We start from the raw sequence: 26,789 nt of genomic DNA, 5'->3' as shown, positions 1-26,789 counted from the left end.
AATTGAGATAATCATGTGTTTTTTGTCTTTGATTCTGTTTATGTGGTGAATTACATTTATAGACTTGCGTATGTTGAACCAGCCTTGCATCCCCAGGATGAAGCCTACTTGATCATGGTGGATAAGCTTTTTGATGTGCTGTTACAATCGGCTTGCCAGTATTTTATTGAAGATTTTTGTGTCTATGTTCATCATGGATATTGGCCTGAAATTTTCTTGGCTTGTTGAGTCTCTGCCAGGTTTTGGTATTAGGATGATGTTTGTCTCATAAAATGATTTGGGAAGGAATCCCTCTTTTTGGATTATTTGGAATAGTTTCAGAAGGAATGGTACCAGGTCCTCTTTGTATGTCTGGTAGAATTCGGCTGTGAACCCATTTGGACCTGGGCTTTTTTGGGGTGTAGGCACTTAATTGCTGCCTCGACTTCAGACCTTGTTATTGGTCTTTTCAGGGTTTCGACTTCTTCCTGTTTTAGGCTTCGGAGGAGCCAAGTGTCCAGGAATTTATCCATTTCTTCCAGGTTTACTAGTTTATGTGCATAGAGTTGTTTGTAATAATCTCTGATGATGGTTTGAATTTCTGTGGAATCTGTGGTGATATCCCCTTTATCACTTTTTATTGCATCAATTTGGTTATTCTCTTTTTTCTTTTTTATTTATCTGGCTAGTGGTCTGTCTATTTTGTTGATCTTTTCGAAAAACCGTCTCTTGCATTTATTGATTTTTTGAAGGGTTTTTGTGTCTCTATCTCCTTCAGTTCTGCTCTGATCTTAGTTCTTGCCTTCTGCTAGGTTTTGAGTATTTTTCATCTTGCTCCTCTAGCTCTTTCAATTTTGATGATAGGGTGTTGATTTTAGATCTCTCCTTGTTTCTCATATGGGCATTTATTGCTATATATTTTCCTCTAGAGACTGCTTTAAATGTTTTCCAGAGATTCTGGTATCTTGTGTCTTCATTCTCGTTGGTTTTGAACAACATCTTTATTTCTGCCTTCATTTCATTGTTTATCCAGTCAACATTCAAGAGCCAGTTGTTCAGTTTCCATGAAGCTGTGCGGTTCTGAGTTAATTTCTGAATTCTGAGTTCTAACTTGATTGCACTGTGGTCTGAAACACTGTTTGTTATGATTTCCATTCTTTTGCATTTGCTGAGGAGTGATTTACTTCCAATTATGTGGTCAATTTTAGAGTCGGTGTGATGTGGTGCTGAGAAGAATATATATTCTGTGCATTTGGGGTGGAGAGTTCTGTAAATGTCTATTAGGTTTGCTTGTTCCAGGTCTGAATTCAAGTCCTGGATATCCTTGTTAATTTTCTATCTGGTTGATCTGTCCAATATTGACAATGGGGTGTTAAAGACTTTCGCTATTATTGTGTCAGAGTCTAAGTCTCTTTGTAAGTCATTAAGAGCTTGCCTTATGTATCCGGGTGCTCCTGTATTGAGTGCATATATATTTAGGATTATTAGCTCTTCTTGTTGCATTGATACTTTTACCATTACGTAATGTCCTTTTTTGTCTCTTTTGATCTTTGTTGCTTTAAAGTCTATTTTATCAGAGACGAGAATTGCAACTCCTGCTTTTTTTTTTTTTTTTTTTTTTTTTTTTTTGCTCTCCATTTGCTTGGGAAATCTTCTTTCATCCCTTTATTTTGAGCCTTTGTGTATCCTTGCATGTGAGGTGGGTTTCCTGGATACAGCACACCGATGAGTTTTGGCTTTTTATCCAATTTGCTAGTCTGTGTCTTTTGATTGGGGCATTTAGTCCATTTACATTTAGGGTTAATATTGTTAGGTATGAATTTGATACTGCCATTTTGATGCTACCTGGCTATTTTGCCCGTTAGTTGATGCAGATTCTTCATTGTGTTGGTGCTCTTTACCATTTGGTATATTTTTGGAGTGGCTGTTACTGGTTGTTCCTTTCTATGTGTAGAGCCTTTTTCAGGAGCTCTTGTAAAACAGGGCTGGTGGTCTTGAAATCTCTGAGTACTTGCTTATTCACAAAGGATTTTATTTTTCCTTCACTTATGAAGCTTAGTTTGGCTGGATATGAAATTCTGCGTTGAAAGTTCTTTTCTTTGAGGATGTTGAATATTGGCCGCCACTCTCTTCTGGCTTGTAGGGTTTCGTTATTTCATTTTTTTATACTTAAGAAGTGCTCCATCTAGCTGTAAGCCATTGTCCACAGAAAACTAACACAGGAAAAAGACCAAACACCAGAAAACCAAACACCTCAGAAAACCAAGCACTACATGTTCAGTGATCTGAACAATGAGAACAAATGGACACAGGGAGGGGAACAACATACCTTGGGGCCTTTTGGGGAGGCTGGGAGAGGGCGAGCATCAGGATAAATAGCTAATGCATGTGGGGCTTAATATGTAGGTGATAGGTCAATAGGTAACAAACCACCATGGCAAATGTTTCCTATGTAGTAAACCTGCACGTCCTGCACATGTGTCCTGGAACTTGAAGTGCTTCATCTATATAAATCATTTTGCTCTATTATGTAAGATAGAAACACAGTTTTACTTTCTTCCAGTTAACAAGTTATCCCAATACTATATTCTGAATAATAAAGAATAAAATAATAGAATGATGCCGTATCAAATCATCACCCAGGGATTTGACATGGCATCCTTTTCTTTTCCAAATATTTATATGTATTTGAGTCTGCTTCTGTGCCTTCTATTATATTCAATTAATTTTTTAGTCTTTTCTGATGTAGTATCATACAATGTTAACTTTGTACAGTTTTAATATATGACAGTGTGTTTTATTAATTATTTTTCAATATTAGCATTTTTGTATATTTTTTGTCTAATAAAGTTTAAAATTTAAGTTTCAAAATAGAAACTTCATTTTAGGATTTTTATTATAATAATAATATATACATTCCTCTATGGAAAAATAAAGTTCTTACAATATTGAATCTTTCTAGAAAGCATCTAATATCTCCTCCCCTCATTTTTTCCAATGTCTTGCATGAAACTTTCATTTTCATTAAATATAAACTTAATTCTAGGTAGTTTATTTTGGATGAATATTTTGATATCATGAATGTAAGCTTTTGCCTATTATATTTTCTGGCTACTGCTGCCATATAGAAAAGCTAATGATTTTGTTATATGTTGTAACTAAAGCTAATGAAATTATTTGCAGTTTTATTGTATTTTCCTCAGATTATTCTGGGTTTTCTAAGACTATATGCATCTTGATTTCAATAACTCTGCTTCTAGTGATTCATTGCTAGTAGAATGTCAGATATTTAAGATAAAGAATATCTGTTTCAAAAGCCATGTTTTAGTATTCTAATTAAGTTTTCTTCTGGTATGCATTTACTGTCAGGTTTTCTTTTTCTAAAATTAGTAATTGGTATGAATTTGTATTACATTTGGCCTTATATAACTTACAGTAGTGATTACATATTTGTATCATTTGACCAGTTAAGTTGATGAGCTATATTTAAAATTTTTTCAAATATTGAATCATCTTTCATTCCTGAAATATATCCTAAGTTATTTTTATGTAGGTATTAAAAGCTGCTGTTGCATTCAGCCTTTACAGCTTTTAGAGTTTTAAAATCTGTTTTTCTAAAGAATACTTGGGGGAGGGGTGCACACGTGTGTGTGTGTGTGTGTGTGTGTGTGTGTGTAGTGCTGTCCTTGTCAGATTTAAATATTAGCTTAAGGCAGCTTCATAAATAAAATGGCCTGGGGCACTTTTCAATCTTTGTTTTGCCTTCAGGCAGTTATTACGTCATGGGCATTCCTTATACTTTGAAAATGAGATAGAATTGTTTGGAAAAAATTGTGCTTGGCACCTGTCTTCAAAGTAATCATTTTAAAATGTTAAAATTTTAGCTATATTTAAAAAGGCCCATTCAGGTTTCCTGTGACTTCTGAACACACACACACACACACACACACACACACACACACACACGTGCATACACGTGTGCCCACAGCCCAGTCTATTCAGGTGTATTTAGGCCTTTGGACATAGGTTTTCTACTCTTTGGGGAGTATTTTGAATCAATATTTTTAAATGTATTAACATAGACTTTTACAGAGTATTCTATTTTTTAATATTTCTATATGCTTATATATGATTAAAAATGAGAAAAAGGATTTAAAAACACAGTTTTTTTTCTGATTCATAATATCTCACACACACACACACACACACAGTACATATACAGAGTTTTTAACTTTGTTTTCCCCAGAATGTCAACTCGAATTTTTGTCTGTTTTTCCCTTTATTAATATATTTATTGTTATTAAATTATTTTGCCTATTTTTCTAAAGATAGTTTAAGATTTTTTGTTTAGTTTTGGCCTTCTTCATATGCACCTAACTTCTTTAGAGTACAGTTTTGAAAGCTTTATATGGTAGCAACTGTCATCTCCAGTTCTTCAGTTGAGGAAAGATGACTTTGCTGAGAAATTATTGAGGCAGATATAAATTTAGTATTCTTTATTAACCATCACAGTGCTCAGATGCCAGAAAGCATGTGATGACTTGCCATCCCTGAAGAGTCTGTCTGATAATCCAGGCATAAGAATTGATTTTGCTCTGTATAATCATTTAATCATATTTTTATTCATTTATTCATTCATCAAATATCCATTAAAATTTTTTGTGCCAGACTTTGTGCTAGCTTTTAGAGGTACAAATATGAAAACACATGGAAGCTGCATTCAAGGAGACTGATTGTAAGTCAAGTGGAGAAAAAGAAAATATCTCACAAATACAGTAATTACAATAATGGAGGTACATCCACATTGTTTTAGGAACATACCCCATAGCACAAAGTTACTCATGAAAAGTAGATGATTTGGAAATATAATTTTTTACTTTATAATCAATAAATATATCTTAATACTTTCTGTGTGTCAGATAATACGCTGGGTCCTGAGGAAAACAAGGTGTAAAAATCCTTTTTTTCATGCTTGAGGAGCTTTTTAGTCTAGTGGGAAATGATTAATCTCATTGTAATAAATATGCATACCAGATACCTGTGAAGACACAGAATAGAAGCTAAGTCAGTCAGGAGTTAAAAAGAAAGGCTTTCTTCACATAGAAAGTAATGTTTGAACCGAGATTTGAAAGAAAAGCAGGGATTTATTAGATGGACAGTTGTGGCTTTCTAAGGAGAAGGAACAGTATATGCAAAGGCACAGTGGCATGAAAAGGCAAGTAGTGTAATAGTGCTAAAACATAAGGGGCAAAATGGTGAGGGGTGAGAAAAGAGGTATAAGATAAAAATTTATAGAGTACCTACCTTGTCAGACTCGATTATAAATACTTTATATAAATTTGCTCCATAAGTCTTTATCATTACTTTGTGTTGGAAATATTTTAAATCTAGCTATTTTGAAACATACAATAAATTATTAACTACAGTCACTCTACTGTGCTATTGAACACTAGAACTTATTCCTTCTAAGTGTATTTCCATATTCATTAACCAGCCTCTCTTCATCCCCACCCCCACAACACCACCACTTCCCCCCACCACTCTCCCTGTGTCCCTAATTCACCCTGTCTGCCTTTCACAGCAACTACTATTCTACTCTCTACCTCTATGAGATCAACTTATTTGGTTTCCACATGCAAGTGAGACGTGTGATATTTGCGTTTCTGTATCTGGCTTGTTTCACTTAACGTGGTGACTTCCAATTCTATCCAGTTTTGCTGCAAATGATAGGAATTTTCTTCTTTTTTTTTTTTTTTTTTTTTTTTTGAGATGGAGTTTTGCTCTGTCACCCAGGCTGGAGTGCAGTGGCATGATAAAATATGGGATTATTATAGGCATGAGCCACCGTGCCTGGCCAGATTTCATCCTTTTTTAATGGCTGATTAGTAATTCATTGTGTATATTAGTGTATATACATTTTCTTTATCCATTCATCCATTGATAGACACTTAGTTTAGTTCAGTATCTTGGTTACTGTGAATAGTGCTGTAATTAACATGGGAGTGTGTATTTCTCCGACATCCTCATTTCCTTCCTTTTGGGTATATGCCCAGCAGTGGGATTGCTGGATCATATGGTGCATCTATTTTTAGTTTTTTTAGGAACCTCCATACTGTTTTCCCTAGGGGCTATACTAATTTGCATTACCACCAATAGAGTACTAACATTCTCTTTTCTCCACATTCTTGCTAACGTCTATTTTTTTGCCTTTTTGATAACAGCAATTTTAACCCAGATAAGATGATATCACATTGTGATTTTCATTTGCATTTCTCTTTTGATTAATCGTGTTGAACATTTTTTTTCATGTGTCTTTTGGCCATTTGTATGTTTACTCCTGAGAAATGTTTATTCAGATCATTTGTCCATTCATAAATCAGATTATTTTATTATTGCTATTGAGTTCCTTATATATTCTGGTTATTAATCCCTTGTCAGATAGAGAGTTTGCACATATTTTCTCCCATTCTGTAAATTGCCTCTTCACTGAGTTGATTGTTTTCTTTGCTGTGAAGAAGCTTTTTAGAATGATGTAATTCTATGTCTAGTTTTGCTTTTGTTGCTTGTGCTTTTGAGATCTTATCCAATCATTTCTCAGAACAGTGTTCTAAAGCATTTCCACAATGTTTCCTTGTAGCTTTATAGTTTCAGGTCTTATATTTAAGTCTTCAATTCATCTTCATCTGATTTTTGCATATAGTAAGAGAAAAGGGTCTAGTTTCATTTTTCTGCATATGGATATTCAGTTTTTCTAGCATTATTTATTGAAAAGACTGTCCTTCCCCCCACTGAAAGTTCTTGGCAGCCTTAAGAATCAGTTGCCTGTAAATACATGGATTTATTGCTGGGTGGACATCTAAGCTTAATATGCCTTGTATATAGAGGCTCTTGGACATAAATGATAAATTGATAGACATTTCCAGTGTTGTTTTATAATTATCCTATGTCTTGTCCATTACCCATAAACGAAGTCTCGTGAATTTGAAACCCCCTTTCACACAAGGAAAATGTGATATAGACACATAATGTCTATAATACTAAGTAAGACCAAAGTTGTGCAGTTTTACCTTTATGCCTCTAAGTGGAAATTTTACAATGAATAGTAAATTTGCTTATAAAACTTAGAAAAACTAAATTCCTTGTAGTTTTTTGCTTTTGTTGTCGGTTTTTTTTTTTTTTTTTTTTTTTTTTTGAGATTGAGTTTTGCTCTTGTCACCCAGGCTGGAGTACAGTGGCGTGATCTCGGTTCACTGCAGGGTCCGCCTCCCGGGTTCAAGTGATTCTCCTGCCTCAGCATACAGAGTAGCTGGGATTACAAGCACCCACCACCACACCTGGCTAATTTTTTGTATGTTTAGTAGAGACAAGTTTTAGCTATGTTGGGCAGGCTGGTCTCGAACTCCTGACCTCAGGTGATCCGCCCACATTGGCCTCCCAAAGGGCTAGGATTATAGGCGTGAGCCACCATACCTGGCCAATTCTGTGTTTTTAATATTGTAATTATTTTCTTCGTAAAGCAAAATAGTATAATTTGTTCTAAATTTAATTTACTAGTATCCTAAAATTAATTTGTGGAAAAACTTGTATACATTCACATTCTTTACATATACCATATTGATGGAAGCTTAGAACATTTGAATTTGTCAGCAGTTCCTCTCCTTCTGTTCTTACCATTTCATGTAGCAATACTCTTTCCTTTGAAAAACTCCCATATGATGCATTTGATTGGAACCAGTGCCAAGGTCAAATCTGTATATAAATCAGTCAGTTCTTCATAGAGAATACTTTGGACAAATCCTCTTCTTCATCAGCCAGAGCACTGTTTTTACTCAGATGAAACTTCAGTTTGAAATGCCACATTCATCACGAAATGACTAAAAGTGGAACTAGGCTAATCAAAAAGTTTTTCATTTCATCTTCATAAATGTATGACTTCATGTGAAGACTGGAAAAACTACCTGTAGAGATTGCAATCTATTGAAAAAGGAGATGGAAACATTGATTGTGTGACTTGCTGCTTTCAAAACTCTTTAATCTTTCTGAGGCATTTTTAATTTCAGAATGTTTAAGTAGCTTTAATTCAATATTAAAAAGTTAAGATTCTTAGTGCCTATTTTTTTGTTAAAAGCCATAAACCCATAAAGCTCAGCAATTTCTATTTCTATTTAAAAGTTAATGACGTGAGAGAACAAGTGCTATACCACTGGAGAATTCAGACCACAGCTGGGGAAACCCAAGGGATGAGAGCTGACATCAAACTCCAATTGAAAACCTTTTTTAAAAAAATAAGTCTGTCTGGTAAATGATTCATATGGTTTATTTTTTTCTACCTAGAAATTCTAAATTGGACATTCTAAGTGTAGAATTCCACAATGCAACTGAGGAAAGAGAGAAAATGAGTAAACAAGATAATTATTAGACTCTATTTTGATAACTTATGAAACATATAAATGAAATTGTTTGAATCCTCATATTTTAATCACTTGAATTTTTTAAATGTTTAAATTCTCAAGTTATGCCACATAAATTTCAAGAGATCACTAGTGCTCAATAAATTTATGTTGAATTTAGTTGTGTGGTATTATATTGCCTGTTACGGGGGAAGGCTCATCCTTTTTTCTACTAAGAAACATATAGAATAATTGTAAATAGCCCTTAGTCTGAATCATTCTTATGCTATATCATAGACACAGACCAATGAATGGGTTTGATAGTCTGGAGTCTGAGTTTACCTCCTTCGTAGTTAAGACTCATTGTTAATTTGGTTTACTATTTAAGAAAGCATTAAGTTGTTCTTTATTCATCTCCAAGAATCAAGTGAAGAATCAAGTTTCCACTTACTCATTTATATGTAACATAAATTATATTATGAAAGTTCAATACATATGTTAGAACCAGTTTCTTTAATTGCTATGTATGCCTAATTACAGTACAATTTCTCATATTACCTGAGGTGAAATTAATGCAATTCACAGCAACAGTAATTATATTTAAAGAAAAGTGAAATGTACTTAAAGGAGCTATTTTTTTCTTTAAATACACAGCACTCTTATAAGGAAAACTTTGCCTCATCTCTTGCTGCATGTTTGAGCCAGGAGCTTGCAGTTAATCAAATAAATAATGCCTTTTTATAGGTGTAACTAATAAAGAAGTAAACCTCAATAGTAAGAAATCAGTTACACCAGTAGTCCCCATCCTTTTTGGTGCCAGAGACTGGTTTCCTGGAAGACAGTGTTTCCATGGACTGGGGTTTGGGGTGGAAGGATCGTTTTGAGATGATTCAAGCACATTACATTTATTGTGCACTTTATATTATTACTACATTGTGATGTAAAATGAAATAATTATACCACTCACTGTAAGTTAGAATCAGTGGGACCCCGAGCTTGTTTTCCTGCAACTAAGTGGTCCTATCTGGGGGTGATGGGAGACAGTGACAGATCATCAGGCATTAGATTCTCATAAAGAGCATGCAACCTAGTTCCCTCGCATATGCAGTTCGCAATAGGGTTTGTACTCCTATGAGAATCTAATTCCACCACTGATCTGACAGGAGGCAGAGCTCAGGTGGTAAAACAGCAATGGGGAGCAGCTATAAATACAGATGAAGCTTTGCTGACTCACTTGCCACTCACTTCCTGCTGTGTGGCCCGGTGCCTAATAGGCCATGGACCAGTACTAATCCATGGCCTGGGAGTTGGAGACCACTGAATTACACAATAGACTGCGAAAATCAGATGGGTTCCTCTTCTCTCATATGCTGTATTGTTTGCTATCAAGATATTCTATTACTGAGGATAATTTTGTTTTTCTGTAATATTCTCAGTATTTTTGTTGTTTGTACATTTTTTATTTTTCAGTCAAGAGAATCCATCCCATTAAATGACCTAAAATCAGAAGTATCACCACGGATTTCAGCAGAGGACCTGATTGACTTGTGTGAGCTCACAGTGACAGGCCACTTCAAAACACCTACCAAGAAAACAAAGTCCAGTAAACCAAAGCTCCTGGTGGTTGACATCCGGAATAGTGAAGAGTATCCTTTACATATGCTGTTTTAAAGGGTGGGATATTGCTTATTTATATTGCATCCTTTCATTTAAATGGTGTGTGGTTAAAAAAACACAAAAGAACATTTCTTGGATTCTTCTGAATTCTAGTAGTTAAATTACTCTCAAACTGGATCCCGGAATGGTCTTGCATAAGTTTTTATAAGATAACATTACATACGAGAGACCTTAAGATGTTTTGCAAACAACACCAGAATACTGGGATATTTTCCTGGTTTTTGTGTTTCTCTGGTGCATATTCTTGAAGGCATTTGAATCCTTCATTCTATAGATAGGAATTATGGCAAAGATGAAGAATAAGTATACACCCAATCTACCTCTTATGCTAAAGAAAAGGTTTGCTACATCTCAACATTGACCTTGTGTTCATTATAATTTTCAAAACACTGGCTTACATAGAACATGTATTTTCACTAAATACAAAGTGTTTTTTACTAAGATTTTACTATTGAACATACTATAATATCCAGTGGGTTTGATTGGCATTAGAGTATGAAGAGTTACGAAATAGTAACAGTTCAGTCTCTTATTTTCATTCTCTTCAGATTCTTTGATTCTATATTGTCTAGAATCTAGATGGTTTTCACTTTGTTTAAAAACAGAGCAACTCTTAAAATCTTTCTTAGAAACTCAATATATAAAATATAAATGAATTTTATTATAACCAATTTTCTTAAGTTCAAATTTATAGCATTTACTAACTATAAATGCCATAAATGAGGGTTAACATGTTAGTGGTTTCTTATATGCTAAAATTGGCATATACAGGTTAAGTATCATGACTCCAAAATGCTTATGACAATATTTCAGATTTCATATTTTTTAGGATTTCGGAATATTTCCATTATAGATATATATATACATACAAGTTCAGAATACCTAATCCAAAAGACTCTAATGAGCATTTCCTTTGAACCTAATGTTGTTGCTCAAAAAATTTCAGATTTTGGAGCATTTCAGATTTTAGATTTTTGGGTTAAGGATACTCAATCAGCAGTAAATTTTTATGTTCATATTTTCAATTCCAATATTTGAAATGAAATTTAAATTATACAGCCGGGAGCGGTGGCTCAAGCCTGTAATCCCAGCACTTTGGGAGGCCGAGGCGGGTGGATCACGAGGTCAAGAGATCGGGACCATCCTGGTCAACATGGTGAAACCCGGTCTCTACTAAAAATAAAAAAAAAATCAACTGGGCATGGTGGTGTATGCCTGTAATCCCAGCTACTGAGGAGGCTGAGGCAGGAGAATTGCCTGAACCCAGAAGGCAGAGGTTGCGGTGAGCCGAGATCGCGCCATTGCACTCCAACCTGGGTAACAAGAGCGAAACTCCGTCTCAAAAAAAAAAAAAAAATTATACATTTACAGACTCACTTAAGTAATTTATAAAATCCTAGGTTTCTGACAGCCAGCAGTTTGAGAGCCCACAATTTCAAATGATTTATATTTGTCATTTTGTGAAAAGTTGCTACTTTCTATTTTTCTGAGTTTGGAGAGAGTATAGATGTTGATATCACTAGTTGTTAGGGTTTCGGGAATACTAGAAATTCTTTGCAGAATGGGTGAGTAGACTCCCAAAAGAGGCATTAAATACTAGTTAACTGGTCAGGACCCCTAGTCTAGTGTTCTCTTTATTTTATAAGAACTGCTTGATTTCTGCCTTTTATTATGTTGTTTAATTTCTAGGTAATTGTATCGTTTTGAGTGATTTTTATTAGGTTGACTTCCATTTGTATTGTGCTGTAGTCTGAGAAAGTGTTTGGAATGACTTAAGTTCTTATGTATTTGTTGAGGATTGTTTTATGTCTGGTTATTTTAGAGTATATGCCATGTGGTGATGAGAAGAATGTATATTCTCTTGGTTTTGGGTGGAGACTTCTGTAAAAGTGTATCAGATTCATTTGGTCCAATGATGAGTTTAGGTCCTGAATATCTTTGTTAATTTTCTGTTTCAGTGATCTGTATAATACTGTCATTGGAGTATTGAAGTCTCCCACTATTATTGTTTGGTAGTCTATGTCTCCTTGTAGGTCTCTAAGAACTTGCTTTATGAATCTGGTTGCTCCTGTAATGGGTTCATATATATTTAGAATAGTTAGATCTTGTTAAATTAAACCCTTTACCATTATGTAATGCCCTTCCTTGTATTTTATCTTTGTTGGTTTGAAATCTGTTTTATCTGAAATTAGGATTGCAACCCTGCAGTTTCTGTTTTTTTATTTGCTTAGTAGATTTTTTTCCATCCATTTATTTTGAGCTTATGAGTGTCATTATGTATGAGATAGGTCTCTTGAAGAAAGCATGTTCAATTGGGGCTTACTTTTTTATACAGCTTGCCACTCTGTACCTTTTAAGTAGGGTATTTGGACCATTTACATTTAAGTTTTGTATTCATATGTGTGGATTGGATTTTGTCATTGTGCTGTTAGCTGGTGGTTATATTAGCTTGTTTGTGTGGTTGCTTTACAGTGACATTGGTCTGTGTGTTTAAGTGTGTTTTTGTATTGGCTGGTAGCAGTCTTTCTATATTTAGTGCTCCTTTGAAGATCTCTTGTAAGGCAGATCTGGTAGTAATAAAGTACCTCAACATTTGCTTATCTGAAAAGTATCTTATTTCTTCTTCACTTATAAAGCTTAGTTTAGCTAGATACGAAATTATTGGTTGAAGATTTTTTTTTTAAGAACATTCATTCTAAATTCTTCTGGCTTGTAGGGGTTCGGCTGAGAGGTCTGCTGCTAGCCTGATGGTAATCCCTTTGTAGGTGACCATACCCTTTCTCTCTAGCTGCCTTTAACATTCTTTCTCTCATTTTGATCTTGGAAATTTGACAATTATGTATCTTGAGTATGATCTTATATAGACTGTTGCAGGAATTCTCTGTATTTCCTGAATTTGACTCATGGCCTCTCTAGTAAGGTTGGGGAAGTTTTCATGGAAGATATCCTGAAATATATTTTCCAGGTTGTTTGCTTTCTCCCCTTCTCTTTCTGGGATGCCAATGATTCATAGATTCAGTCTCTTTACATAATCCCGTATGTTTTGGAGGCTTTGTTTATTCCTTTTTCTTTTTTTTTTTTTTTATTTTAGTCTGACTATCTTATTCCAAAGAACCAATCTTTGAATTGTGAGATTCTTTCATCAGCTTGGTTTATTCTGCTGTTAATACTTGTGATTTTTTTGTGAAATTCTTGTGTTTTTCATCTCTGTCCAAATTATTAAGTTCTTTTTTTTTTTACCAGCTATTTCATCCTTCACTCCTGTCTTACTTTATTGTGATTCTTACTTTTCTTGGATTGGGTTTTGCTATCCTCCTGAAACTCAATTATCTTTTTTCCTATCCATATTCTGAATTCTATTTCTGTCATTCCAGCCAATTTGGTCTGGTTAAGAACTCTTGTTAGAGAACTGGTGCAGTCATTTGGAGGACATATGACATTCTGGCCATTTTAGTTACTAGAGTTCTTGCATTGGTTCTTTCCCATCTCTGTGTGTGGCTGTTCCTTTAACTGTGCTAGAGATTGAGTACAGTCAGTAGACTGCTTTTCTGGGTATTTTCACTGGGCTGAGTATTTGTATGGGGTCTTTATTTGAAGCTGACTTATTGTTTCTGCTTTTAGAGTGGGTTATGCTAGTGATGTATTTTTTTGTGTTGAAGTTTGGGGTTTGATCTAGCAGGTGACACTTAGGCTTACAGGTCAGTCGGTAGACTTTTGTTCAGCAGTGTGGCTCCCTTATGTTATCTCACAGTTGCAGCCATGTTCCCTCTCCATGCTCTGAAAGTGTGGGCTCCTCTTCCCCTTGAGTGCCCACTGTAGTTCATGACTTGGCACTCCTGAGCTGCCCACTGTAGCTCTGGGATGATCTCAAAGTTTATATTCCTTTCCCAGCTTAGAGGCAGAAGAGGAAGAGATCTCAGTAGTGGTTGTGGCCAAGGGTCATTTTCTTGAATCCTAGGGGCTCCTTCCCAGAGAGATGCAGGTCAGCAATCACTCAGTAAAGTCAGCCTAAGATGGAGGTTTGTTCTGTGGGCCCAAGCAAGGTGTTTCCTGTCTGGTTATGAGCTTTGGGGAGTGTGTGGGACCTGTGGGAGACAGACTGGCCTCGTCTTGGTTCACCTGCAGCTTGTTGGAGGTATGGATAAGGCAACTTAAGGTCTTTGCTTCTTCATTAGTTCAGTAGTGGCAGAAGCAGTGGCAGAGGGGCTTTTTTTTGCCCCTGGAGGCTCTATACAGGAGTTGCTGAGTTTGTACTGGCTTGATAACTCTGGTGGGGGGTGGCTGGAGCCCTAGCCTGGAGGATCTGACTAGTAAGAAGATAAGGGAACAGGCACCCATGTAATAATCTGGTCACTTTTCTGAAGTGCTGCTGCAGTATGCTTGGCGACCCCTCCAGACCCTAGTCGTCTCGGATTTTCCAGAACCTGGATGTGTCACCAGAAGGCTGTGAAACAGCAAAGATGGCAGCCTGTTCCTCCCTCTGGGAGCTTTGTCCCAGGGTGGTATGGACCTGTTGTTGGTCCAACAGCACCTGTAGAAAGTGGCTGGAGACCCTGGTTGGGAGGTCCTGCCCAGGGAGGAGGAACAGAATCAGAACTTGCTTAAAAAAGCAAATCTGCAGTCTGGCCACATTTTGGTAGAGCATCTTTGCTATGCTGTGGGATTCCTTCTGCCCTGGTCAGTTCAGACTGCCAAAAGTCTGAAGGTTGGAATGGATAAGGTGTCTGAACAGCAAAGATGGCAACCTACCCCTCTCCCTGGGAGCTCCTTCTTAGGGAGGTGCAGTGCTACTACTGGTAGCTGGCTAGATCCCAAACCAGTAGGTCTTATTTTGTGAGGTACCATGGAAGTGGGGCCTGTGGGCTGTATCTACTTGGCCTTCTGGATTCAGCCTCTTTCCTAGGGGTATGTACGGGAGTCTAACCTTCTACTTTGCCAAAGCTGCAGCTACTTTTGCTGGAGAGCCCAATAATAATCTAAGGCTTCAGGATCTCCACCCATACCTGAGCAACTCCTCTGCCAAGGCTTCATATAGCTTTTTCTGTCAGACTGAAGACTGAAGACCCTGGTGGATTGGGTTCACAAGGAGATCTCCTGACCAGGAGGGTTGCAAAGATCTGTGAGAGAAATGTGTTTTCCTGGGGCCGCTCATTCACTTACCACTTCCCTTGGTTGGGGGAGTATCCCCTGGTTCCATGTTGTTCCCAGGGGGGTGGTTGTCCTGTCTTACTTTTCTTCATTCTCTGTGGGTCAAGTTGTTTCCTTGATTTGTGCCTCTGCAAATACCTGGATGTTTCAGCTAAAGGTGTGGTAGTTATTCACCCCCTTTTGTTTGTCTCCCTGAGAGTTACACACACTAGGTGCTTCTAGTCAGCCATCTTAGAATGAATAGATTGAAGTGAATTGACTTATAATAGTAGCAGTCTTTAAGTTCTTACACTGTACCAAGCATAGTCCTATGATGTAGATACTGTTGTTATCTCTACTTTACTGATAAACTGAAGCTTAAAGAGGTTAAGCAACTTTCCCAAGGCCATATAACTAGCAATTGGCATAGCCAACCTTGTGCTTCTAAATTTTCCACTATTTGGCAGGTGCCTATCTGGTCTCTGCATGAGACAGTTAAGCATAAACAAAATTGAAACAAATAAGTTAATATAAATTAATGAGTCAGTGAGACATGCATTGATTCCTCTAAATGACATATATTCATTTAGATGCTATACATACACATTTCTTCAAATCTTAAACAGAAAATTAGCTATTATCTTCCTGTGTGTATAAGAGGCCTAATCCCAAATACCAACTGAACAGATCTACCTGTGGTTATCTTTATACAGATATAGCCACAGAATCTAGGAAAATTGAAGTATTTCAAATTTTAGAAAGCAATATTGCAACACTTTGAGGGAGAAAACATGATAGAAAGATCCTTTCCTAGTATGATGACTTAATTTATAACATTTAATTCATTCATAATTTTAATAAAAATTTCCCTAAAACTACCAATATGCTGATGTTTTTTAAAGCCTATTGAAACTTTAATGTTTTTAAAGTAATCATCTTTGTAGAGTAACTCTTAATTCTTACCAAGGTAGGTCTTTGCAGTTAAAGTCTACGATTTATGTGACTTTAGCAATCTGTTTAAGAAGTGATTAAATATTTAATACTAGGATATTATTGAAATAATTTTATATCTCCCTTACCAGAAAATGTGACGCATACAATATGGAGAAAAAAAAAAAAAAAAAAAAAAAAAAAAACTTTCTCTAACACCTTTTCCTTCCCTAGAGGAAGTAAGTTATTTCTGAAATGTTGTTCAAATGATTTGTAATGTCCCTATGTCATGTTTATCTTCTGTTTTGCTTTTATAAGTCTTTTAAATGGGAAATGTTTGTCTAACATAGTTCTAACATCTTCATATAAGTGAAAATTTTTTCCTAAATTGTGCTTCCAGGAGATTTAGTGTATAAGGATATATTTCATCTTGTCTTTTTTTTAACTTATGTAAAATGATTTAAGTGATTGCTTATGAAAGGGAGGGAGGCAAAATAAGCTGTCTACCAATAAACTTAAGGGACAGCCTTCACCACCATCACCAAGCCCCTCTTCAGAACCTTCACTTGATGCCTTAAATGCTACTATTAAGGCTTTAGTCATTTAGCTTGTGGTACAAATAGTCTCAGTTAAAATACAAAAAGCCTGTAGGAAGTAATATATTAATCTATGTTCAATTTTTGTGATTGGAGGAGAGAAGCAGCACATTAGTGTACCAGCAATCTTAGGGAGCTGCATCAACCCCAGTGTGGGCTGAGGAAATGGAGAATACAGAAAAAGAAAACTGAAGGACATGAAGACAGCCACTTAATAATGAAAACATCCCAAAACTTTAGAATAAGCAGAAACCTTAATGTAGTTTAAACTCTTAATATTAAAGCCAAAGGCTCAGAAAGGCAAAACAGCAGTTTTTGTTGAAATCGTATTTTTTGTTTGCTTTTAAAAGATAGAAACATGAAATGTTAATCTAGGTAAAAATCAAGTCAGATATATTTGTTCTTCAATATATTTTGAGAATTTCAGAGCAAACAAAAATTGCATTTTTTAAGGAGGTAATAGAAAATGTTTCTCATGTAGTGACATGAATTTTAGAAGTGATGTTAATAGTTTCCATGGTAATACACAAGCAAACTCTTGTTTTCTTTAATAGTTATAAATATTTAGGGTTTCAGTTTTCTTGGAGTTCATAGGAAGAGAGGTCTTAGTCATGTAATTGTGGATCCAACTGATGTTATCTATAAACAACAATCCTTTGAGAAAACTTACTCATTTGCTTGAAATCAGGGCTGTGTTTTTGCTTAAGGCTGAGCTTTACTTGTAAAACTCCTACTTTTTGATTTTTTTTAATATTAACATCTAAATCTATACCAAAGACAAACTCAGGCTTAAATTTGGTTTTTGAAAAATACATAAACCCAGTTGTATTCATTATTTCATTATGCCACATTCATCCTTAGAGAATGATAGTATTACTCTTGTATCTTTGTTCTTAAGAATAAATTTATCAAAAATTCTTCAAAGTAATTTAAAGATACTCATGATCAGAGCAGAATAAATACTGATAACAAAGTTTAGTAAGATTTTTTTCATCTCTTGGACATAGGTTCAATCTATCTAAATTAAAATTTCCATCCAATTGTATTTCCATATTTGAATGGGCTTTGTATAATATAGGAATGTATGATAGCGACTGCTGAGGAATACCTTCATGTCAGGATTAATTGTTAGTTATGAAAGGTACATTGGCTGTTGCAGAGTTTCTATTTGGTGTAGAACCGTCCACAACCCCAGTTCCTAAAGTGCCATACAATCTCATTCAATCAGTCATCCAGTCCTGTTTGAGGACATGCTTTGCCAGGCAATGAGGATATGGAGTTTAATTACAGCACCCCTGCCCACCAGAAGCTCACAGTCTTATAACTAAAATAATACATGAAATAGATAATTGAAGTATAATATGAAATGGTCAATGTCTGAAGCATACCCAAATGTCATGAAAATATAGGACGGGCACCTAAACCAGGTGATATCTGACATGAGTCTTAAAAAACAAGCAGAAGTTAGTAATTCAGCAAAGAAGGGAGAGAGGCATTGAAAAAAACCACAGTATTTGAAGGCCAGAGAAGCTGAGAAGGACTTATTTAGGAAGTTATAAGAACTGTGGATGAGCATGTCTGAAATATTTGAGAATTAGTAATGAGACTAGAGTGGGTAGTTGAAAATGTCTCATAACATGCTAAGAAGTTTGTGTTTCATTCCTAAGGCAATAAGAAACTATTAAACAATTCTAAACAGGTAGATGCCATGCTCAGATTTTTATTTCAGAAAAATTAATGCATTTTAGAGGATGGATGAGAGTAGAGATAATGTCACAGGTAAAATTAGGATTGAATTATCCAGAAATTTGATGTGCATAATCATCCCTTCATATTCTGTCATAAAGAGTGAGATCTCTAGCTTTTCCTTAAATAAGCCAGTTTTAGTGGGCCCTTAGTTCAATACCTATGTTGAAGAAAATTCAGAGAAATTATTTTTGTTGCTGTTTGTTTCCCTTTTCTCAAAACGTAAGCTGACAAAGGGAAATTCTATATTGTTGACACTTGCAAGCATTGTTAGATACTGATGCCACTGGTTGGAGTTGCCAGAAGGCATCTTAGCATATTTGCTGCTGACACTAGTTACTCCAGGTTTAGCAAAATTCTGAAATTCATTTACTCACCAATATGAAAGTGATGTTCTAAGCATTCTATTAATCATTGCAAGAGATTCAAAGATGAAATTAATGTAATACACATTGTTCCTTTCAGTTGTTTAGATACAAGTTGTGTTCATTAGTATATTTTATATGAAATCAAATTGCTGTTATGAGAGATGTACAGATACTGTGGGAAGGGAAACTTTCATGGATGAAACATTTGAAGGATGGATATTTAAACGTGCAAAAATAAGGAGAAAAAGCTATTTAGGCAGGGAAAACTACAGGAGTTAGAAAACCTATTGGTAACAGTAAATGATTTAGTTTGGTTGGAATTGAAGTTCCTAGGTTCTATTCATGAGGACTGAACTGAGAAATAGGGGCTTTGTCCTGTAGGCAGTAATGGAAAGTCTCTTAGCAGGGTCGTGATGATCAGAACACTTTGCTTTTAAATTTTTTTATCTGTCAATATTGTAAATCAAGTGTATTTCCAAGAGAAAAGACAAAAGTTGGAGGAAACAGTTACCACAGTAGTTTAAGCTCAAGACAAATCAGTATCTGAAACAGGCAGTGATAATGGGAATGAAAATGTGAGTACGGGATTTATTAGAGCAGGAGAATATTGGATGTTGTTACTGATAAGAGGTTGGAAATGAGATTTTTGGTTGATTTAGGAGATGGTGATGCCATTCAAACATAGTATCAATAGATTTAGCAAAGAAAATCATGATATCTAAACATCTATATCAGTTAATGCTTTTTAGTTATGTTATATATGAGAGAATTGTGGGTTTCATTTCATATTTCTTTTTGTCTGCTGATGTACTAAAAGTAAAACTTTGAGTTTGGACTGAAAAGTCTATAACACTAATTATAATTAGTTAACCCCAGCAGACAAACAGCCAAAAACAAAGGTAGGTAGGCCTTCTTGAGTGGTTTGGTGAGATATTGGTGTACTTTGTCTTTAGAGATATGATGTCACTAAGTGTGGCAACCAACAAAAATGCTGTGCTCTTTTAGGATGTAAAAAAAAAAACCATGAGCCAGTTTCTCTTTTAATTTTAAGCAATATTTTAAAGGAATTTTCTAATGTTTTTGTAAATTGAAGAATCGTTCTGAACACTCTCTATTAAATACAGACATTTACCCATGTAACTTACCTGTACAATGTACCTATATTCGTAGACCTGACTTTTTTCTGTTTGATTGAAGTACAGCATATCCACTTACAGTATTGTTATGTAGACTGATTTATGAATACAGAAAAGTTTTCATATCATAGACACCTAGAAGATAATATACATTATCCCTACCTGTTATTGCTGTTCTGATAATCCAACTTATTTGTTGGATTATCCACCATCCTGTCAGCCATGGTTATGTCAGGGTCATCTGATACAAACATGACAGCCTAGGCTCACCCTTTTCTCAGGGTCAGTGGTTGGTGCTCTTCCAAACAAGAAAATGGAACGTGGACAGGCAACCCAAACTTGTCTGCTACCGCATTTGACCAGGATAGATTTGTATTGCTTTTGCTACTCTAAACACACTAAAAAAGAAAAGATGTTCATAGTTGATAAGGGCTGTTTGATAAATACGGAAACACTCTGGGAACTTATTCAGACCTGACAGATGTAGATATATGAGCTGAGAATACATTAGTTGTTAGGTTCTTAGTATGTGTTATTTAAAAATTTTTCATTTTGAAGTATATCTTTACTGAAAATAAAAGTACTATCCATTAAAAAAAAAAGTACCATCAGAATAATTATATTCAGAGAGAAGTCATTACTCTTCAGGAAAACTACAGTTGGGAATGTTGAATAGTTAGAAATGTCTGAAAAACTAATGCTGATGAAGTTCAAAGGTAATCTACTCATTATCATAAATTCTCTCGCCATTCTAGAAAACTTCAACTAAATAATGTCCACTGGAATGTTAATGTTGATTCTCTCCTTTAGTTTTTCAGAACTTATTTATGATTCTTTCTCTCATTATTAATGTCATATGCTCTTCTTAAAAAAAAAACGATGAAGCAGCAGCTGACTAGAAAATTTAAATTGTAAGATATGTAGTCCATCTCCACCATCATTCTTGAGAGTAGGAGCCTCAAATTCTTCTGTCTCCTTTAAGAAAAGAGAAAGAAAGAGACAGACAGAGAAGTAGTATCCCAAAAGAAGATGAGCCTACAAACTGGGGCAGTAGAGAAACTGACATATCAGTAAATAATTAGGATACTTTTCATGCAGTGAGAATTGGTAAGTTTTCAGGGGGACTATTACTTGCTTGTGTAGCAACCTTTTAAAACTGTGACTTTTCTTTTTTGAATAACATACCTAAAGTGGAAGTTTACGGAAAATGCCTCTATTGAACACATAAACATTCTTTTTTTTGTAATCATCTGTGATTATTAAGAGGGAAGAAATTAGCCTAAACTCCTTATAAACTGGTCTTCACATTCACTCCCCTTCTAGCCTTTCTCTACATTGTTGCCAAAATGCAAATCCTTTACTTCTCTGGTTAAAACACTTTCTGACTTTTATTGCTCCTAAGATAAAAACCAGTATCATCAGCATAGCCTACAAGGCCTATGTGGTTGGACCTCTGCGTCCATGTCCAGGCTCACTGTAGCTTGTGCTTCCTTGTGCTATCTAAATTCCACTGGCCTTCCTTCATTTCTCTTTTTTGGCCATGTGCCTCCCCACGATAAGCCCAACATTTCTGCCTGAAATTTTATACCCTCTGCTACCATATCCCACCTCCATTGCATCCCTTTGCCTGATTGACTTGTATTATTTCTTAAATTCTTGACTTAGTCATCACTTTCTCAGTGGAAACCTTCCCTGTCTTCCCCAAAATAACAATGTATCTATTAAAATGTCAGAGACACCTCTTTGAGAGTTTTCAGTTGTTATTTTACATTAATTTGAAGAGTTTTGATTAATGGATATATTTAAGAATGTTTTCCTTTCTAGAATCTAAAGAAATAATTACCCTTTTTTTATCTGATTTCCAAAGTTCTACTTTCATTACCTTAGTTGTAGCTTTTAATTACCTCTTGGAGTTTACGTTTTTTTCTTTAAGATCTTATGGTCTTTCTAAATGTTTTAAGCGAATGGATGCCTTTAATTCCTAAATTAATAGTTAATGAAACCATCAGACCCTTTTTAAGTGTAAAACAATAAGACGCCACCCTCCTCAGAGAGTGTAAAACTGGAAATAATGGAAATGCCAGATAAGTTTTCTTGAGGAATGAACCAAAAGAAGTGTTTTCAACCAGTGCTAATGGCTACTTGCAATTCTATATGGAGTCCCCTTTAGCAATCACTTGCCCAGAGAGGATAGGCTTTTGCAGCATCAAATTAGAGCTGAGAAAATCCATTTGCCTATGTCATTTTCAGAACTTTAAAATAATCATGGTAGTAACAATGAATTGAAAGGAGTGTTGTACAGTTCATACGATTACCATTGCTTTGCTGCATCAGAATCACTTTCAGTATTCTTCATTTAATGAGGAAGGGCTTCTTTACATCTTTGGCTACTCATCTTCATTTCTTTTTTCTCCTTCATTTTCAAAGTTAACTTTTTTTTTTCTCTTAGAGGTGCCTTATGTCATTTAGATAAAATATTCACATGAGCTAGAAAATGTTTAGTACTATCTTCAGGGAATCCCTTACCTCTGTGAGTTTCTCTCAGACACTCAAAATTGCACACAAATAAATGTTTTCCTTAAATTTTCCTTCTCAGCTTTATTCGTGGTCACATTTCAGGAAGCATCAACATTCCATTTAGTGCTGCATTCACTGCAGAAGGGGAGCTTACCCAAGGCCCTTATACTGCTATGCTCCAGAACTTCAAAGGGAAGGTCATTGTCATCGTGGGGCATATGGCAAAGCACACTGCTGAGGTAAGTATATTCAAAAATGTCGTATGTACATATAATTAGTAATTTACCTGCCTTCTATATGAAGATTATCTAAAAGTATATTTCTTCAGGTGTTGGTCACAAATAACATGAGCTTTGAAGATTTGTGTGTGTTCTTATATGGAAGAGTTTGTCTGCCTTTAATTGAAGCATTTTTCCCTCAGTGTTCAGCAAGAGGATCAACAGTAACCATAAAAAAATCAAAATGGTAGCATAAGGCTATTTTTTTCTAACCACTTTCTCAAATTGCAAAGAAGTAGCTTGAATTCCCTCCACTGGAGAAAATCAGTAGTGTTCAAGTGTAGGCTGTGAGAGCTGGTCATGATGAGATTTGTTAGATTTAGTAATTTTGTTTACTAGAGACTCAAAGCTTTTTGATGACAGAAAATTCAGGAAGAACATCAACTTTCAGGCATGAGAAGTACATGAAACTATAAAATGGCTTCCCTCTTCCATGGCTGTGTTCTAAGCAAATTAGAAAATAAAAAGTAGCATATAACAGCCAAAAATATCTTTATTTTTTAATAAAAGACAAGTTGAAGACTATAGCTTAGTTTGAGAGCCAAATTGACTTACTTAAAAACAAGCAGGCAGAGAAGGTATCTAGATATAGGCAATGTTGAACCACTACAAGATCCTTCTCTCAAAGGGAAGAATCTGCTCCTAGAAAAGTAGCAAAGGTAACTTGCTCCCTGCAGACACATTTTTTCTAAAAGGAACATAAATAGGGCTGAGGCTTTTGTTGCGATTGCTTTTGGCATATTTGTCATGAAGTCTTTGCCCATGCCTGTCCTGAATGGTATTGCCTAGGTTTTCTTCTAGGGTTATATGGCTTTGGGTTTTAAGTCTTTAATCCATCTTGAGTTAATTTTTATATGAGGTGTAAGGTAGGGGTCCAGTTTCAATTTTCTGCATTTGGCAAGCCAGTTTTTCCAGCACCATTTACTGAATATGAGATCTTTTCCCCATTGCTTGTTTTTTTCAGGTTTGTCAAAGATCAAATGGTTATAGACATGTGGTGTTTTTTCTGAGGTCTCTGTTCTGCTCCATTGGTTTATGTGTCTGTTTTGGTACCAGTACCATGCTCTTTTGGTTACTGTAACCTTATAGTATAGTTTGGAGTTGTAACATGATGCCTCGAGCTTTGTTGTTGTTGTTGTTGTTGTTGTTGTTGTTGTTGTTGTTGTTATTTGCTTAGGATTTTCTTGCCTATATGGGGTCTTCTTTGATTCCACGAGAAATTTGAAATAGTTTTTTCTAATTCTGTGAAGAATGTCACTGCTAGTTTGATGGGAATAGCATTGAATCTATAAATTTGGCAGTGTGGCCATTTTCACAATATTAATTCTTTCTATCCATGAGGATAGAATGTTTTCCATTTGTTTGTGTCCTCTCTTATTTCTTTGAGCAGTGGTTTGTAGTTCTCCCTGAAGAAGTCTTCACATTCCTTGTTAGCTTTATTCCTAGGTATTTTATTCTCTTTGTAGCGAATGTGAATGGGAGTTCATTCATGATATAGCTCTCTGCCTGCCTATTGTTGGTGTAAATGAATGCTTGTGATTTTTGCACATTGATTTCATATCCTGGAAGTTTACTAAAGTTGCTTATCAGTTCAAGAAGTTTTTGGGCTGAGATTATATAGTTTTCTAAATATAAAATTATTTTGTCTGCATACAGAGACAACTTGACTTCCTCTCTTCCTATTTGAATACCCTTTATTTCTTTCTCTTGCCTGATTGCCCTGGCCAGAACTTTCAATACTATGTTGAATAGGAGTGGTGAGAGAGGGCATCCTTGTCTTGTACCGGTTTTCAAAGAGAATGCTTCCAGCTTTTGCTCATCCAGTATGATATTGGCTGTGGGTTTGTCATAATTAGCTCTTATTACTTTGAGATATATTCCATCAATACCTAGTTTATTGAGAGTTTTTAACATGAATGGATGTTGAATTTTATCAAAGGTCTTTTCTGCATCTATTTATATAATCATGTGGTTTTTGTCTTTGGTTCTGTTTATGTGATGGATTACATTTACTGATTTGCATATGTTAAACCAGCCTTGCATCCCAGGGATGAAGCCAGCTTGGTTGTGGTGGATAAGTTTTTTGTGTGCTGCTGGATTCATTTTGCCAGTATTTTATTGGGGATTTTTCTATTGATATTCATCAGGGATATTGGCCTGAAGTTTTCTTTTTTTATTGTGTGTCTTTCCAGTTTGGATATCAGGATGATGCTGGCTTCATGAAATGAGTTAGGGAGGAGTCCCTCCTTTTAAATTGTCTGGAATAGTTTCAGAAGGAACAGTACCAGCTTATCGTTGTATTTCTGATTTTTTTGGTTGGTACGCTGTTAATTACTGCCTCGATTTCAGAGTTTGTTATTGGTATATTCAGGGATTCAGCTTCTTCCTGGTTTAGTCTTGGTAGAGTGCATGCATTCAGGAATATATCTATTTCTTCTAGATTTTCTAGTTTATTTGCATCGAGGTGTTTAAAGTATTCTCTGATGGTAGTTTATATTTCTGTGGGGTCAATAGTTATATCCCCTTTATCTTTTTTATTGTGTCTATTTGAGTCTTCTCTTTTTTCTTCATTGATCTAGCTAGCAGTCTATTTTGTTAATTTTTTCAAAAAAAAAAAAAAAGCTCCTGGATTGGTTAATTTTTTTGGGGGGTGGGGGGAAGGTTTTTCATGTCTCTATCTCCTTCAATTCTTCTCCTAGTTATTTTTTGTCTTCTGTTAGCTTTTGGATTAGTTTGCTCTTCCTTCTTTAGCTCTTTTAATTATGATATTAAGGGGTCAATTTGAGATCCTTTTAGCTTTCTGATGTGGACATTTAGTGCTATAAATTTCCCACCACACCACACTGCTCTTCTTTCTCTCTGTGGGTCATGCCAGCCTTCTAGTCAGTTTTGATGAGAGAACCTGGATACCTTGGTTGCCAGTGAAGGATTCACAGGCTTATTTTGGTTTTTTTTCGTTGGGAGCCTCAGAACACTGCTTCTAGTCAGCCATCTTGCCGCTGCCCACTAAACCTCTTTTCTTTATAAATTACCCAGTCTCAAATATTTTTTTCTATTTATTTTTTATTTTTTTTTAATTGAGGTTCCAGGGCACATGTACAGGTTTGTTTATAAATTTCATGTTGCTGATCCTTTGTGTACAAATGATCCCTTCAGGCAGTGTAGTGAGCATAGCACCTGATAAGTAGCCTTCCAAACCATGTCTCTCTCCCCACCCTCCTTCCTCAAGGAGTCCCCATTATCTATTGTTCCCTTCTGTGTGTCCACGAGTACCCATTGTTTAGCTCCCACTTATAAATGAAAACATGCAGTATTTGGCTTTCTGTTCCTGCACTGGTTCACTTAGGATAGTGGCCTTCAGGTGCTTCCATGTTTTTTGCAAAAGGCAACTTCATTCTTTTTGTGGCTGCATAGTATTCCATGGTATATATGTCCCATACTTTCTTTATTCAGTCCACTGTTGATGGGCATCTTGGTTGACTCCATGTCTTTGCCATTGTGAATAGTGCTGCAATATACATCCACGTGCATATGTATTTTGGTAGAAGAATTTATTATCCTTTGGGTAGTGCTCGCTTTGGCAGCACTTATACTAAAATATCCTTTGGGTATATATCATATAGTAGGATTGCTGAGTCAAATGGTAGTTTTGTTTGAAGTTCTCTGACAGATCTCCACCCTGCTTTTTATAATGGCTGAACTGAATTATATTTCCACCAGCAGTGTGTAAGTGCTCCTTTTTCTCTGCAACCTCACCAGCCTTTCTTGTTTTTTGACATTTTGGTAATAGCCATTTTGACTGATACAAGATGGTATCTCATTGTGGTTTTGATTTGTGTTTCACTGATGATTAGTGATGATGAGCATTTTTTCCATGTATTTGTTAGTGGCATATATTTCTTATTTTGAGATGTATCTGTTTATGTCTATTGCCTATTTTTAAATTGATGGGGTTTTGTTGCTCTTTAAGTTTCTTATAGATTCTGCATATTAGATCTTTGTTGGATGCATAGTTTGCAAATATATTTTCCCATTCTGTGGATTG

At 35.5% G+C, this 26,789-nt stretch overlaps 1 protein-coding gene across 3 annotated transcripts in view; it reads left to right on the top strand.

Annotated features, from left to right (window-relative positions):
* TBCK (TBC1 domain containing kinase) overlaps window positions 1–26,789 on the top strand; it is a 265,679-nt gene that overhangs the window by 189,619 nt on the left and 49,271 nt on the right. For all 3 annotated transcript variants that reach the window (XM_074396536.1, XM_010340090.3, XM_003929478.4), the window contains exons 24-25: window positions 9,840–10,015; window positions 22,546–22,705. In XM_074396536.1, the coding sequence (XP_074252637.1) occupies window positions 9,840–10,015; window positions 22,546–22,705 (336 nt within the window). The remainder of the gene's footprint in view (window positions 1–9,839; window positions 10,016–22,545; window positions 22,706–26,789) is intronic.

The sequence above is a fragment of the Saimiri boliviensis genome, chromosome 3 (assembly GCF_048565385.1).
Source record: "Saimiri boliviensis isolate mSaiBol1 chromosome 3, mSaiBol1.pri, whole genome shotgun sequence".
Taxonomy (NCBI): domain Eukaryota; kingdom Metazoa; phylum Chordata; class Mammalia; order Primates; family Cebidae; genus Saimiri; species Saimiri boliviensis.
This window is presented reverse-complemented; position numbering and strand designations above follow the sequence as displayed.